General features: G+C 34.7%; 2 protein-coding genes across 2 annotated transcripts in view; both read left to right on the top strand.

Moving 5' to 3' along the window:
* The first annotated feature begins 2,376 nt into the window (after positions 1-2,376).
* On the top strand, positions 2,377-3,311 carry LOC113756724 (TMV resistance protein N-like). Its single transcript, XM_027300283.1, has 2 exons — positions 2,377-2,870; positions 3,203-3,311. The coding sequence occupies exons 1-2, from the start codon at positions 2,377-2,379 to the stop codon at positions 3,309-3,311; spliced, it is 603 nt and encodes a 200-aa protein (XP_027156084.1).
* Positions 3,312-3,573: 262 nt separating this feature from the next.
* Positions 3,574-16,425, top strand: part of LOC113756713 (calcineurin B-like protein 7) — a 42,302-nt gene continuing 29,450 nt past the window's right edge. The window contains exons 1-5 of the mRNA XM_027300275.1: positions 3,574-3,609; positions 3,729-3,806; positions 3,951-4,020; positions 4,761-4,813; positions 6,862-6,940. Coding sequence (XP_027156076.1) covers positions 3,574-3,609; positions 3,729-3,806; positions 3,951-4,020; positions 4,761-4,813; positions 6,862-6,940 — 316 coding nt within the window. The remainder of the gene's footprint in view (positions 3,610-3,728; positions 3,807-3,950; positions 4,021-4,760; positions 4,814-6,861; positions 6,941-16,425) is intronic.

The following is a 16,425-nucleotide window of genomic DNA, read 5'->3' as shown; positions in this document are numbered from 1 at the left end:
TTCTTGTTACCCTATCTTATACGTTGTCTACGTCCCCCCATGCATATACACAAGGAATTAAGCATTCCTAGAACGATGCAGAAGTATATTAACTTGCTTAATGACAAATTAAAACGATGCTATTTGCAAAAGTATAGTATTAACTTGCAAAATTTGAGGTAATTGTTGGATTTTGATTCAAGGTCATCGGTTAAACATTTGCCCCTTAAATTCTTGATTTTTTTTTTAATGTCGCCACAGGTCACTAATTTGGCCATTAACTAATTATCTGGATGATCGTAAAAGTGCATGTTGTGACCTCAAATACCCTTGAAAGTATATTAAACTTCACCGAGCTACGTATTTTATACATTATTCACCCAAGTTTTCAGTTAATGTAATGTTTGAAAAGCTGATCGAGGGTTATTTCCTCATGTTCTGAAATAATAGTAGTGTATGTATGTAACCAATTTTTTTCCCCACCTTAACCTACACTTCACATAATACCATAATCTCATTGAGAAATATTTTCATCAAAATGAGCTTTACCACTGAATTTTTAATGATTTGACGGAATATGTGGCATGGCATGTGTAAAGATGATGTGCTTGGTTCTTAAGACTCACCTTATGTGATAAAAACATTAGTTACGTGACCGTGAAATCTTAACTCTTTTTCTTTTTCTTTGCAAGACATGAAGTCTTACTTTAGAAAAAATATATATGTATAAATTGATGTGTACGAGAAGAGGTCTCTGGATGCAGACTTGGTATAAGTACACCCTTCGTCCTACTTCTAGATACATCACAATCCAACCAAACTACTCATTTTACGTATGTCATTTTCTTATTGATATTGATAAATCAGATACCAAGCTTCTGGACTGCCAAATTTTAAGGTCCTTCTTACAAGGATATTATCTTCCCTAATTTATAAGATGAATAAATAAAATTTGAGCAACAAATGATGTAAAAATCATCAACTGGCATACATGACAGAGGTTGTACATGTGATGCTGAAGTAATTAGTGCAGCTGATTGCCTTGCTAGTGCCTCTTAGTCATGGTAAAACCTTGCAAAATAAGTCTATCGTTGTCCTTGTCAAAGCTCTAGAGGAACCTGGAGTTTTTTTTTTTTTTTTTTTCCAAATAATTTCAAAGCCTACTACAGTTGATTCTGTATAATCTTCCTACAGAGTAGATCCATGTACAGTGAATATAAAAAGAAGAAAATTGCTGAACAAGGAAAAATATCAATACAACTTAGAATTGGAAAAAGTAGATGGAATGAAATACAAATTAATCTCATTTCAGGTGAGGGTAATTTATTTGGATTAATTTTCTGTACACTGATAGTGTGTATATTTATATGCGTGTCAATACTTTAAGTGGCCCTTATCAAATTATAAAAGTAGTAAGGAAAGTTGATTCTCAGACTGAACCCACTCGTCACCTCAGGTGAAAGTGACCCTTTGCACATTCTTGATGCAAAAGTTATGACAATATCAACATTCTACCCCCGTACCCCCCACTGTACATTAAGAAAAAGAAAGGAAATTTCAGAAGTACTCAAGCCGAAATGCTAGCTTGACTCATAATGTTAGGACAAGTTTGAAACAATTTAAAATAGTCACAAGATTTCATCAAAGAATTCAGAAACGAAGGAAAAGTCTCATGATAGAATTCTTATTTTTTTTTTCCTTAAGAAGTAATGGCAGGGTAGGTGGATCTGAATCTCAAATATCTAATTCTTTAGATCTCAATTTTAACCACTACGTTAAGATTTTTTTGGCCTCATGATAGAATTTAATTCAGTAATTAATTAAACTAGTGTGATACAAAATAAAAACCCTCATAAGATGAAAGAAAGAAGAACCCGGCAAAAACAATTCTATGGAGAAAAATTATTATTAACAAAAATAAGAAAATTTTTTGGACAGATGGTTGGAATATTTATTTCTTAATTAAGCAGCAAGCAAAATGAAAAGACCGGAGCTCCTTGCTTTACTTGGATTTTGCATAGTCTAGGCCAGGATAACATAAAATATATTTATTTAACAACCGTGTTTGAAGGATTAAAAGTTCCTCGTTCCTCTGATCGGAGTACTCCAGTCATCCTATTCAAACTCTCTTACTCTTTTTCGCACAATTGTCAAAACAAATACCAGGTATTTGCTCAAAGTCTATTTTGGATTAGTATACATTTCAGCAATTTGGAAATATCTTACATATGATTAATCAGAATGTGGTTTAATAAGAGCTTCAAAATCTATAAATACTAGCCTAGCTTACCCAAGAATCTTCATTACAAATTTACCACATTAAATTACAGCAAAATCCCAAAAGCCACACAAAACCATCAAACTTTACACATTTTCAGCTTTCTTCTTCTTGGGGCCATGCAACGTACAGCATCTTCAGCCAAGAAAACTGGCCAACTGCTTTTCAGATACCGAAATCAAATATTAACACCTAAACAGCAGCAAAAACCATGCGATGTGTTCATCAATCACCGAGGAATCGATACGAAGAAAAATGTTGCAGGATTGCTCTACGATCATCTCAAAAGACTAGGGGTAAGCCCCTTTTTGGACAGCAAGAACATGAAACCAGGTGACAAATTGTTCGAAAAAATTGACGTGGGAATTCACCAATGCAAGGTTGGAGTGGCCGTGTTTTCACCAAATTATTGCAAATCCCACTTTTGCCTGCACGAATTGGCTCTAATGATGGAGCTACAAAAGAAGGTTGTACCAATTTTTTGCAACGTAAAACCTTCTGAACTCCATGTTATGGACAGCCGTACCTGCACATCGGAGAATTTGGAGCGGTTTAGCCGGGCTCTGGAGGAGGCGAAATACACGGTTGGACTCACATTTGATACGTCAACAGGGTGAGCATTCACGTTATTTGGAATATGACATGCATGCGCTAGTATGTTCACACTACACAGTACACACACCAGAAAAAAAAAAATACAGACACACACACCTATCTACGTATTTCTTCTCACACACAGACGTACCACAATAAAAAAAACAAAAAAAAAACACACACACACACACACCCACTGCGGTACAACACTTAAAACAACACACAGATGTCTATGTATGTCTGTATATATACGTATTTCTTCACACACACATATGTATATATGTATGTATGTATGTCATGACTATATGGAGAAACAAATCTGATGTACTTTCGCTCTTAATTTCTGAATAGGGATTGGTCAGAATTCCTAACAAGTGCCTCAGATGCGGTAATGAAGAATTTGGTGGAGGTTGAAGGAGACCGGACGTATTGGAGGAGACACAAGTTTTCTTCTTCGTAAGGTTTAGGCACAAAGACCAGGGTGGAGCAATTTATACGCACAATCTTCAACTAGACTTCATTTAATTCATTTATTGATTCCTTTTTCTTTTTCTCCGATTAGTTTGTTCCATTAATCAAGTCCTTAAAAGCTCTGGGAGACTACATTTTAGCTCTCTACTAGATTTTGCACAGTCTTACCCTTCATCTGAAGTCAAAATTCATAATGCTAGTCAGCCAAAGGGTTGTAGCTAATTAGCTTTAATATCTCGACAACAATGTAAATGTGTCTGCAGATATTTGTAAAAGCTGTGTCCATTGTAACTCTTACACATTCATTTTTCTTCTCCTAATAAATGACTGATCTCAGTAGTTAAAGACTCTCTTGCACTTTTTTTTTTTTTGTCTAAGCGCAACTCTCTTGCACTTCTGTTTGAAGCGCCAGCTATCCCCTCAAATACTTTATGCAACTATTAAGGAACAGCCAGACTTGTCTGATTGTCTCTGGACTCTGATGGTAATAAAACTATGAGAGAACTACACAAATGTTGACAATGGGTGATCTCCCTCAGAGGGAAGAGTAGTTAAACACCGTGAAAAAAACAAAGAAATCCAGGTTTTTGTGAAATTTGATACTATGACAAGTTATTCCGCTAACTAGGTTGTAATTTTTCCCCTCAAAGCAGTTGAGGAACTTGGAGAAAGAGCCCTGATACTCTTCCCATCAAAAGGCATTTCAGTTATATCGTGTCAAGCAATCCTCTTCGCACTCAACTGATAATCAATCATTTTCGATCCATATCTTTGATCATTGGATTCTTGCTAATGTTTCTCCATCTGTTCTGCATTTCTATGGTTAATGAGATATAATGCTGCAAAATAAACAAATAACATAAGCATCAATGCATTGCTAATAGCTTTATATGCTTATCGGAGATGCCAATTACCGGGAAAAAGCTGCCTAAGCTGATTAATCAACACTTATAGTACAGCCAGTTCTAGTTGGCATAGATTTCTTATAAAATGAGTGCCATCAAATAAGCGTGTGTTTCTTTTTCCATAGTATGCCTTGGATTTCCTTTGATGTCACCTAATCTTTTTCACACATGATTTCTAACAGCATTGAGACAATGGCTGTCCTGATCACAGTCGCAACCACGAAAGTTGTCTTACTTCATACATTAATTTCGTAGAAAGAAGAAACTGAAAATATAACCGATCTGTCTTGGTAATTCCTATAACGCGTAGCACTTAGCAGTGATCATTGCTTGCTGGCAAGTTTCATTTCCATTTCCTCTCCATGAAGAAAATGATAGAATCTGCGCATTAATGGTTAATATGATTCTATGCTTTCTGGTCCTATCCATTGTTATTCTTGCTCTGAGATCTTGCTGTAAAATATTAGGAGAGGAATGTCTGGCATGGGAGCTACATTATTATTTGAACTATGTTTTGTTTTTTTTTTTGCCAGGATTTATTTTTCAACTCTTAGAAGGCGTCAAGTTATCCTTGACGGTATTTCAGGTACAGCAGTGAATTGCAATATCATGCAAGAATCAACTAAATACACCAATTTTTGAAGAATCAACAATTTGACCATCGAGGTAAACCTAAGACATACATTTCCCTGAGAAAAATAAAACCAACAAAAGTTCGCTTTATCTCCACACTTCTGACAAATCAAAGAACCACACTTGAAAGAATCTGGTGCTAACGTTAGAATTTCGAGCTGATGGCTTCCAGATTGTGGATGGAAAATACAGTCTCGAGCTCTTTCAACGCAGAATTTTCGGGGCACATATCTTACAGCATTTGTGTGCAAACTGCCAAACTAGGCAGCTGTAGTTGTACTTGTACACTTGTTATCGTTTGGTTCGTTCCATGAACTAGAATACCACATTTCGCAATTTGTCACTTTTTAGCCTCCTTTAGGTAGAGGCTGTCCAAGATTGTTGTGGAAGAAGCTAATGGATTCTAGTTCACGAGTTTTAGACTCCCGCACTCATTATGTTACATTCCTTTTTTTTTTTTTTAATACCACTTTTTAGCCTCCTTTAGGTAAAGGCTGTCCAAGATTCTTGTGGAAGAGGCTAATGGATTCTAGTTCTGAATTTGGTTCTGTTGCATGATGGAGCTGACCTTTCTCATAAGAAACCAAGCTAAATAGGCAAGAAAAGTATAATCAAGACTGTTTTGTTTTATAATGGTTGGAATGGAATGTCTTTGACCAAGAAAATTATTTCAACTCTCTATTGTTGGAAGACCGTGGACCGTTAGTCCAATCCAAAAAGCTATCATTCATCTGAGTTTCTCTTGATGCAGCTGCCTTGTGACGAAAGTGCCCATTTCACTGTTGTTTGACCTTTTTCTCTTCAAAACCGCCATTTTTACTTTTCTCTTCTAAGGTCAATTATTTCGAAAATTAGATACTTATTTCAGAAAGAGAAGGATTGAGCACGATACTTTTCCTAAGCGGGAAAAAAATACAAGTCTCAACTCTCAAGTCTCAAGCCCTACTTTTTTTAACGCCCAATTCAGAAACTGGTTTTAGTAAGCCCGTGAGCTACCCATGGTATTATATTTGAACACGCCGTATGTCCTTTCACATTGTGTCTTGTACGAAACTAGAATTTGTATTTGAACAATTCTTTCAAGCCCTTATTTTAACTTTGAAATAATTTCAGGTCCGTTTGGATGGTAGATTATTTGAGAAATATTATCTTAAATAATAAAGTAATATTGTAGAACTTTTGTGATATAATGCATGTATGTATGATAGAAAGGTAATTGAAAATTGTATTTATGATACAAGTAAAACAAAATTTGCATACTTTTTTTGTGCAAATCTTGATAACCAAACAGATCTCCGAGTTGCATGACAAGTGCATTTACATCCCCTTACGAACAAACAAGTGGTTTCACAAAGGGGGTTTTCTGAATTAATTAAAATGTGACTCAGTCACTACTACGTATACAAAATTTATGATTTTTTTCTCCCATTTTTTGCCATATATACTAATATTATAATTTTCCTTTATCTTCTCGATCAGTACTTGGTAGATGAACAATTCCTTTCAAAAAAGGCAGAACGAGAAAGAGACATTTCTTTTCAACCAAAAACAGGACAATTCCTTTCACATGTGACGTACACAGGCACAAATTTCTTGTTTGAACCATTTTTAGCCCTCGACAATACATTCCCAGCGCTTTCCTTCTTTTCGGTTTATCCTATCCAAAACATAGCGGATATGGACAGAAAAGCGACATTGAGACCTCAACCAATCTATGCTCCAGCCGGGTTTTGAAGGAGTGAAAAAAAAAAAGAAAAATCAACAGATAAACTCAAAAGAATCTAACTTTGCAATTGATAGCAACAGTAAATAGACATTTATCTAAATAATAATAATAATCGATTACCTGTCTGGGGCATGTCTAATACCAGCTCATCCCAATGCTTGAAACCTGTCATTTTTTTAATCCAAAGAGTTTCACAACAGGGTGCTTTACCTTTTTCAATTGATGCTGTAGGAGATATTTGAAGGAGTTTTCTTGGAAAGTAGCATCTCTAACAGACGGGATCCTATTGCTCGAAAACCGTCAGGCAAATCCCTGATTATGAGGAACTTGCTGTTCTTGCAGCTGAGACACTTTGTGAGCATGCACCTCTTTACTAAATTCCTCCTCCTTTGCATAGCATATGGTAGCCATTTATCCCCTTATATTTCTAGCAGGGAACCTTGCATGCATTAATCTTGAACTGCATTTGTAGAAACATGCATGATGACGTTCATTTTTATTTCTAGCTTTACTTAGTTGACATATTTGGACTGCTCCATTCGTTTCAAATTGGATAAGTCATGTAATCTTGCATTCATCTCAAAAAATTACCTCATATTTCATATGTATATCAAAGAATTCTTAGCATTTACTTTCCTAGAATATACAAATATGAAAAAAAAAAGATTTGTACTCCCATTAGTTATCAACTATCTCTTTAGTACTCACATGGAAATTACATCAAATTCAGTGGGCAACAAGTGTTTTCTTTCCTTTTCTTTTCTTTTTTTTTTTGAAATATTGTAAATGATGAGGCCTATACCTGCGCTTTAAATTTTAACCTAATCCCTCGTTAACTGCAAGTGCACGGGTCGTGAATCGTAGTATATAAGAAAATTAGGATCGATCCCACAGGGAAATCAACTATGAATTACTAAGGCTTTTGGCTCCCTTTATTATCTAAACTTTCCAACAATTTCAACTAGACTAATCAACTAAATGCTAAAGTAGTACAATGCAAGTTAATAACTCGAAGTAATTCAACTAAACATTAATGTTTTAGGGTATAGAATCCACCAAATGTACCTAAACATGAATAAATTAGCTAAATATCACTAATACTCTTGTCTTGTTAAGGATGCATTCCTCTCAAACCATCGGAACTTGCTTTCACCAATGAACCGAACTTAGTCTACACAAGCATTTCCCAACTTTCGTGGTGAAATCTTAGGCATAAACCAGCTTCTAGCACAAGAAATGTGATAAACATCCATCTAAGTGCACCACTACTTTCGTGTGTCCACTCCTTAGGTTTCATTCATTCATTTTTCATTATTGTCAACTATTTTCATAGACTAATAACAATTAAAATGGCTTGTAAATGATGATCAAGCATTCACAAGTATTAAATCATGAATAAATGAACTAGCAAGTACAAGATGTAGCAATAATCACTTCATTCATCCATATTCAAGTCACAAGTAGTTTCATCTATCTCTAGAACAAGAAAATTTAGCTAGACATGGTAGATTTAGCACCAAAACTCTTATCTTTAATGTAACAAAGCATTAGTAAGACAAATAAGAGAGTAAAGATGAAGAAATGCTCATTCAAATGGAGAACTATGATCTTCAAGCTCCATCATCCTCATTTCCATCAATAATCCTTTAGTACATCAAGAGTTCTTCAAGTTTTTCAATAGAAAGAAAAACTAGATCTACCACTATATCTAAGTTAAGCTAGAGACAAGAAAAAGAATCTCCTTTTTAACTTCCTTTCTCCCTACTTTCAATAATGTCCTCCCCTTCCATTTTAACTTGTCTCTTCACTTTATATTCCAAAAATGCCCTTAATTGGAATCTCCAATATTACTTCTTCAAATGTACAAAGTGCATTTTACAGCTTCCAGCCGGAAATTGTTGTGAAACATGAGTCAAAAGGTAAGTGTGAAATGCACACAAGTTGTTCTGCAAATTGTAGAGGAAAGAGAAAGATCCGAGACCTAGGATCCGAGGGCTAAAAAACTTATCCGAGCTCGGATCATCTTTTCCATTCTTTCACGTCTCTTGCAGAAGAAGATCCGAGACCTAATTCCTAATGGATCCGAGCTCGGATCCTGTGCTCTAGGATCGGCTTCTGCAGAATAAAAACTGAGGTCTCGGATATGTGGCCTTTGGGAGGGGATCCGAGCTCGGATCCTTTTCCCCTGCTTGTAGCTTCCATCTTTTTCTTTTTTTCCGCGCAACTCCCTATCTTGCTTCATGTACACGTTAGTCTCCTTGAGTTGCCTTGCACTTTGCTTCAACTAGAGAGATTGTTCCATGCGCTCATTCCCTACAAAATGCCATATGTTCCAAGATACATTTGTACATTTAGTTCACTACAAGAAAAATTATATTTGGAGGCACAACAAAATGATGGAATAGGGAACTTTTAGAGGCACTTAGACTATTGAGGCACACACATGAAATGTCTACTAAACTACCTGTTTGGAAAAGGTTGGAGGCACTTTTTAATGCCATGTTTAATGAATTTGATGCACTCACAATTGCCATGAAAGAAATTGCAAACAGGCACAAACCAATGTCTCTAAAGATGCACTATAAAGGCGTTTTACTTGGTATCAGTTTTGTCCTTTTTAGGACACTTGTACATGTTGCCAAAAGGTGTTTGTCTAGGCACAATGAAGTGCATTATATACATTAATGGAGGCAGTTCACAATGCAGTGTTTACCTGTCTTTCAGGGCATTTTCTACCGTTGTTAAAAGGAATCTTCAAACTCTCAAAAAAGTGTCATGATATGTGGTTTTAGTAGATGCATTAGTTTCAATGTAGACATTGGCAAGTGCCTCAATAGCTATCTGTTTTTTTTTTGGTGCAATTTTCATCCAAATTTTGTACTCTAATCTCCTAATACAATACGCCAAACACATAACATGCAAAAGTAAGATAGCCACTATGCCAAAGAATATAAATCTGCTTGAAAGTTTATACCTCTCATAATAAATTTTATGACCATTTCATAAAGTACACAAATCTAAAGTTAATTCAAAAACTAGCTCTAAACAAAAGGCTGCCATCCAACTCTTGCAATAGAATCCAGCAGCATCCTCACAAAAATATTCCACAAATTTGAAGTTAACTCAAAAACTAGCATTGCTTCTCTAAACAAAAGGCTGTTGTCCAACTCTTGCGATAGAATCCAGCATTGTCTTTTCTAAAAGTGCAACTATCAATCCTCATGAATCTTTACCTATACATTAAGTAAGAACACCACTTCATTATCCATCCAACTTACAAAACAGTTTTGTGTCAAAGTATACCAATTTCAGTGGCCAAGCAATCGGTGCACCAAGTGCATCTTCAATTGTCTGCAAGAGCCCATAAGGCCTAATCAATTGTTCGCTGCGTTCCACCACAATTTGTACTAGTATTTCACACCAACATGGTCCTAATGATTGTCCGCCAACAACTTTAGAAGGATCAATTCCTTGGAGGCAACCAATAGCTAGATATTTTGTTGGATCAAGCAAACTGACAATATCCACCCAATCACCTTCCTACAAGATAATTTAAAGTCATAGAATTGAATTAGATAAATTTATTTTAAAAAATTTGATAGAGTTTCCCTTGCATTTTGAACATTTCTCCAATTTTCAGCAATAAAACTTATCAACCACGACCCTACTAAGTTGAAATTGCCATGTTTTAGTATTCAACATAACCAAACAAAATAGCAGTTTAATTAATCAACAAGTTTCAAACAATAAAAGCATCCTCACATGATATAATCACAATAAATTCTTGAAAAGAATCATGAACATACCTGAAGAGAACGAGCACCAATAGGTGATTTTGAAACATGATTAGAGGATGTTGAATTTATCTAGCCACCGGTTTTTGAGCCACTATTTTGCTGCTGACACACCATTGCTTTGAGCTCTGTAAGTTCTTTGGCTTGGTCTTTAAGCTGCTGATCTTGTTCAGCAAATTTTTCTTCCATCTTAGAAATTGCTGCCTTTTGCTCCATAACAATACGCTGACAAGTGCTGCGACTAGGTGCATTACCCCATTTGTCTGATGGTGTCACACCTAGACCATACATGCGCACACGTCCATTCTTATCTTCCCTAAATACTTGGGCGAATGTATCATCACGACCAACATCATCATTAGAACCAGGAGGAAGTTGGCTAACTTTTTCTTTCAAAGCTTGTTGTATTCAAAATCTAGAAAAAGTTTAATATTACTAAAATCGATTATCTTACATCAATCAAGATAAAATCAGTCTTAAGTTAGTAGACAATTTCAGTCATTTAGGGTACTAATTTCATCAACCAATTAGTGACTCACCAATGTAGTTGCAACGTCATCATTTCCCGGGTTTCCATTTGAGTCAGTATAACAGTGTTCGAACATGTCAACTCGTGATGGAAGATGACCTAATTTTTTCATCTATAGAAAACGATGTCTCCATAAGACCACTAGGTGATACAAGGAAAAACTAAATTAAACTAAAATGTTAAACAGATTTACCAATTTCTTTTGAATTTGAGCATACGATTTCTTCCCTGTCTTATGATTCATTGTTTTCTTGGTCCGACTCATCTTATTCTTCTCGCTGGTATTATGAAATTATAGAAAATAGTAGAAACTTATAATCTCAACATAGTGATTGATATTTAATAGTTAAAACAACTATACCTTTGTTTCCTCTAAGCTCCAATAAGCCAGAAGATTTCTCCACTGATCTTTCAAGATCCGTTGATCCCTATTGTTAATTTGACTCTCAATGGATTCATTTGGATTGTAATATTTTGCCTTTAAAGCTGATTTCCAATTTCTCCATTTTTTGCCAATAGATTTCAAAGTCCAGAAATCTGCACCTGGAGGAAGACGAAATTTTTCCTACAATAACACCTCCAATAGTTAGATACATATTTTTGTCATATAAAAGGTACATATGTACATTTGTATCAAGAAAAATATGTATTACCTTCACTAGTACAAGCATGTCTTGCTTCTTATCAGTTGTCATTTCACGCCAATCTGTCACGTCTATAGGAGCATACTTTCCATTTCTTGCTATTGTTCCTAAGAACTCAGCAAATTTGGACTTGTTCTTGCCAACAGGCTCACTATCCTTATCAAATCTAACTTTGTATCGATGACAACTACTAGGTTTACCCCATATTTCTGTCATATATGTTGGCCCTCTAGTTTTTCTTTGTGAATTTTCATCTGCATTTTCTTCATCTACAACCATGAAATATGACCCTAGTGAATTTCATTACCAAAAGAACTAGTAGAATTGAAATTTTGAAACTGGATCTCAAGAATGAACTGCAAAACTTAGCGTGACTTATTAGAGATGTACCTGTAGAATTAGGCTCCTCAATGTGATTCTGATTTTCAGCTATATCCTCGGGTTGATCAACAAGTGTATTTCCATTAATCTTCTGTCTTTTAGTCCTTGCCATTCCTACAAATGAAAACATTTAACAAAAGGAAGAACACAAATGCAAAAAGGATAGCAAAATCTCAAACAAATATGATAATAGTAAGGCTATAACTAGACCGAAGTTTTTCATCTACAAACAAATCAATTTTAAAGTGCAAGTAGGTGGGTTAAAATAGAAATTTCAAAGTAGGCAAATGCAAAGACAAAACAAGGATAATCTGAATTTGCATCGACAAAAAGTGCATATGAAATTGGGACTATGTTTATAGTTACAACTTTTACAGTTTTAATAGCAAAAACTAAGCATTTCAGCAATTCAGGCTAGTGGAGGATTTCATCTCCATCATCTTCTCGAACCCATCGAATGTCTTCATTTTCATTGTCCATTTGAGTTGCTAAGGTTGACGGGTATTTTACATACGTGCAAGCTAAAAAATACCGAATTACACCCGTTCACTGCAAGTATACAGATCAACTAGTAGTTTAGGGTATATATCGGGTCGATCCCACAGGGAAGAGTGAACAACTACCGGTATTACTAAAGTTTCTTTATTATTTAGACTATCAATTAATGATAAGAAATTTAACCTACTGCACTTATACAAGAAATTAACAAATAAAAACTCCTTAGGTTGTGGTATCCCTAACTACTCATGCAAGTGCTATATTTGGATCATTAATTACTACATCTAGGCTAATTATGGTGTAATTTCCTTATGCATTTGAATCCTATTTTCGTAGTGAATCAATTATACTTATAACTAATCCATACCTATTCTCATGGTTATGAAATTAGCTACAAGTTCATTTCTTCAGTGAAATTACATGAAATGAATCACTAAAAACCACATAGGTGCACCTCTACTTTCGTGAGTGTACTCCCTATGTTTTGCACTTATTGAACTAATGTTAAATCTCAATTTTCATTGCAGAAATAACACCTTAGATAATCACAATTAATGGTACCAGATTAATCATGATTTAAAGAGTTAAAGTGCTAAATAACTTGCTCAAATCATAGCAGTTAAATAGCCAAATGATAAACACTAACAATCATAGAAAGTTCAACCAAACCCAAGGCATAAACTTTAGAAACACATAATAGACATAAATTCCAGAACTTGCATATTAACTATATTTAAGAATCCAATACAAAAGATAAAGAGTTGGAGAAGAGATAACCCATGTCACTTGAGCTTCAACTTCTCTTTCTTCATCTCCATTTTCATCCTAATCTAGCCATTATACAAGAATGGATGAACTACACTTATTACACTATCCTACACTAAGGAAATGGAAGAACTACATTTCTGCACTCTTCAAGCTTCTCCCGTCTGATTCTAGACCTCAAATGTCTCTGCATATAAGCTGATGAAAAGTCCTTCCCTTACCAGTCAAAAATTTCTACTATGATTCTCCAAATCTGAATTTGTTAAGGGAGTAAAAAATAATGGCTTTTGACTTGGAACCTTGGCTATATCTCTTCCTTATGTCTTCTGAAGCATGTGCAGCCTACGTTTTCTCTCCAACTCTAGCTGGAAAGTAGTGTGAAGATGAGAAAAATGGCTGAGCAAATTACAGAAATTCGGCTGCCAGACACGTTTTTACTTTTGACCTCACTTCAACTGCATTTTTCTCCATGATGAAGGCCGAACTGGCTTTTGTGCAAAACACAAAAGTTGTACCCCTTTGAATTAGAGTTCCAATGCTTCAAGAATCATCTAATTTGGAGATCGACGGACCGAGATATGGTCAAAATACCATAGACTGGTCAATTCTGGGCTTCAGCTTTCGACCATCCAGATAAGTTTCTGTGTTTCGACCTTTTGACCAAGAAATCGGCTGAATTGGACTTTGATGTCTTCATACCAAATGTAGATATATCTCTTAGCTTCAAAATGGTACCAAGATCACCTTGATCCGATCATTGTAGCTTCTGATATAGTCAAAATACGAAAATGTGTCTGAGTTGTCAAAGCTGACTTTTCTTGATTTTTGTCCTCAAATTGCATTTCTTCCTTTTACACTTCATATTTTATTTTCACCACTTTAATCCATCATCAATCATCCAAATATCTTCTCAATGCACTTCATTTGATGATTGAATCATTAAACCTACAAAATATGAAGTTTTTCCCATAAAAATCAATAGAAATGCAATGTTAGCCACTTTAACATAAAATGTAGATTTTTACCAAAACCTTAGTTATTTTAGTTATAAACTAAATAATCAAACCAAAATTAACTAATAAAACACACTAAAAAATACGTAAAATATATCCTTGTCAAATACCCCCACACTTGAACCATTGCTTGTCCTCAAGCAATAAAAATACAAACCAACAATGATCCAAAATTTGAAAATAAACATATGTAGCATTTCAACTTCATTTCCTCAAAACAAAGTAAATAACCATTATGCAATTATTCAATTAAGTTCAAGTACTCATAATATCAAGTAAAGGAGAGCCAATTATACCGTCATTATAACAAATTCAAATCAATTTTTCATCCTTACCCAATTTCATACGCAAGTAACTCATATGGCCAATAATATGCTTCTAAACCCATGATCATCTTTTTATTCTACTTAAACAGATATTTATTCATATAACGTAGCTAAATATTACTTAAGTTGTGAAAGTATCTTTTTACGCGAGGATCGACATTTTTAGATGAAGATCACCGGTTACTCAACACTTCACATACTCAAGTTGCTTTGCATACTCTTAATTCAAGTACCGTTTTACGCGAAAGTCGACATTTTTAGATGAAGACACCCGGTTACTAAGTACAAGAATCATTGGAGTAGAATAAATCTTTTTTTTTTCTTCTTTTTTTTTTCATTTATTTATTTTTTTTTTAAAGTAAAGATAATAACATTCCCTCGAAAGCATAATCATGAGAAGAGTATTGCAATTATTGACCATATTTATCACTTAACTTATAAAATCCAATAAAGAGAAGAAATTTCATCAAATATGCAAAAAAAATATAGGCATAATTTTCTCCACTTTAAAAGATATACTTTCCTACAAATGCAAAAATTATAATCACATAATAGTCATTTCCAAGTTAAATGAGAAAAGAAGTGCTTAAACCACATATATTTATCTCAAATGTAGAAGGAATTTGAACTACTAATGGTATGGAACTTTGTTACCCCTTTGGATGAAATTTAAAATTTAAAATTTTTTTTGGGGCAAATTTGCAATTTTGGACAAGATGTTAGAAAAATTTTGAATTTTAACACAAGTCCAATATTTGCAACTAATAAGTCAATCACATACAATATATATAATCTCAATTCTCCCCCCACACTTAACATACACATTGTCCTCAATGTGTAAAAAGGAAAATCAAGAGAAAGAAAGTAAAACTCCCCTATGTAGTGATTGAATATGAAGCTTCAAAATCCAGTGTCCGTGTAACTCCAACGCTTCATAAGTTCCATTGAATAACCATTAGTAATAATAATCGAAACATAGAAAATAAGAAACAAAAGTGATAACAAAGGCTTAATAAAACAAAACGGCGATCCGTAATTTCAAACCTTTGTTTTGGTGATGTACCTATATAAAATATACAATAAGCAATTCAAGGTACAAGAAAATATATGAGGAAAAGAAGAAAAAGAGAATCAAGGAATCTGCATTTTTTTTTTCTCCGAAAACGCGACTCAAAAAACGCGCCACCAAGCCGCGTTTTGTGAAGTCGCGTTTCTTCACATATCTTGCAGGATCGAAAACGCGGCTATGCTTAAAAACGCGACTTCATATCGCGTTTCTGAAGGCGCGTTTTCAATTTTTGATCAGGCTGGAAAACGCGACTTGGTAGAAAACGCGACTTCCTATCGCGTTTTCAGGCGCGTTTTCTTCAGTATAGGCGCAGAATTGAAAACGCGATTATGGAAAACGCGATTCTAAGGCGCGTTTTCAGCCCAAATGCGTTTTCTTCTGCGAAATTTTTGCAGAAAGCCAACTTTGAAAAATTACCATTGGTATCCCAACACTCAAAATGCATCATAGATCATTTGTTTGTTAAAATACTCAATACATGCACATGTAAAATGATCAAAATATGCATTTTAACCCCTTCTAACAAATCAAAAACAACAATTACTCAAATTGAGGGGTTGAGTTCCTTGATCAAATTTCGCCTTTTTCACCTCATTTGGTCACTTTTGCTTCCATTTCCCAAACCTACAAATGAAAAATAACAAAATAACTCAAACACATACTTTAAACATAAAATCACACCAAAATAACATAAATAGCCAAAACATTGGGTTGCCTCCCAATAAGCGCTTTTATTTATAGTCGTTGGCTCGACTATTGAACCTCATTTTTCAAGGAGGTTTAGTTAACGAATAATCCACCATTTTAGGTCGTGGTGGAT

This window comes from Coffea eugenioides, chromosome 2, assembly GCF_003713205.1.
Source record: "Coffea eugenioides isolate CCC68of chromosome 2, Ceug_1.0, whole genome shotgun sequence".
In the NCBI taxonomy this organism is placed as follows: domain Eukaryota; kingdom Viridiplantae; phylum Streptophyta; class Magnoliopsida; order Gentianales; family Rubiaceae; genus Coffea; species Coffea eugenioides.
Note: the sequence above shows the minus strand (reverse complement) of the source record. Positions and strands in the feature narration are given on the sequence as shown.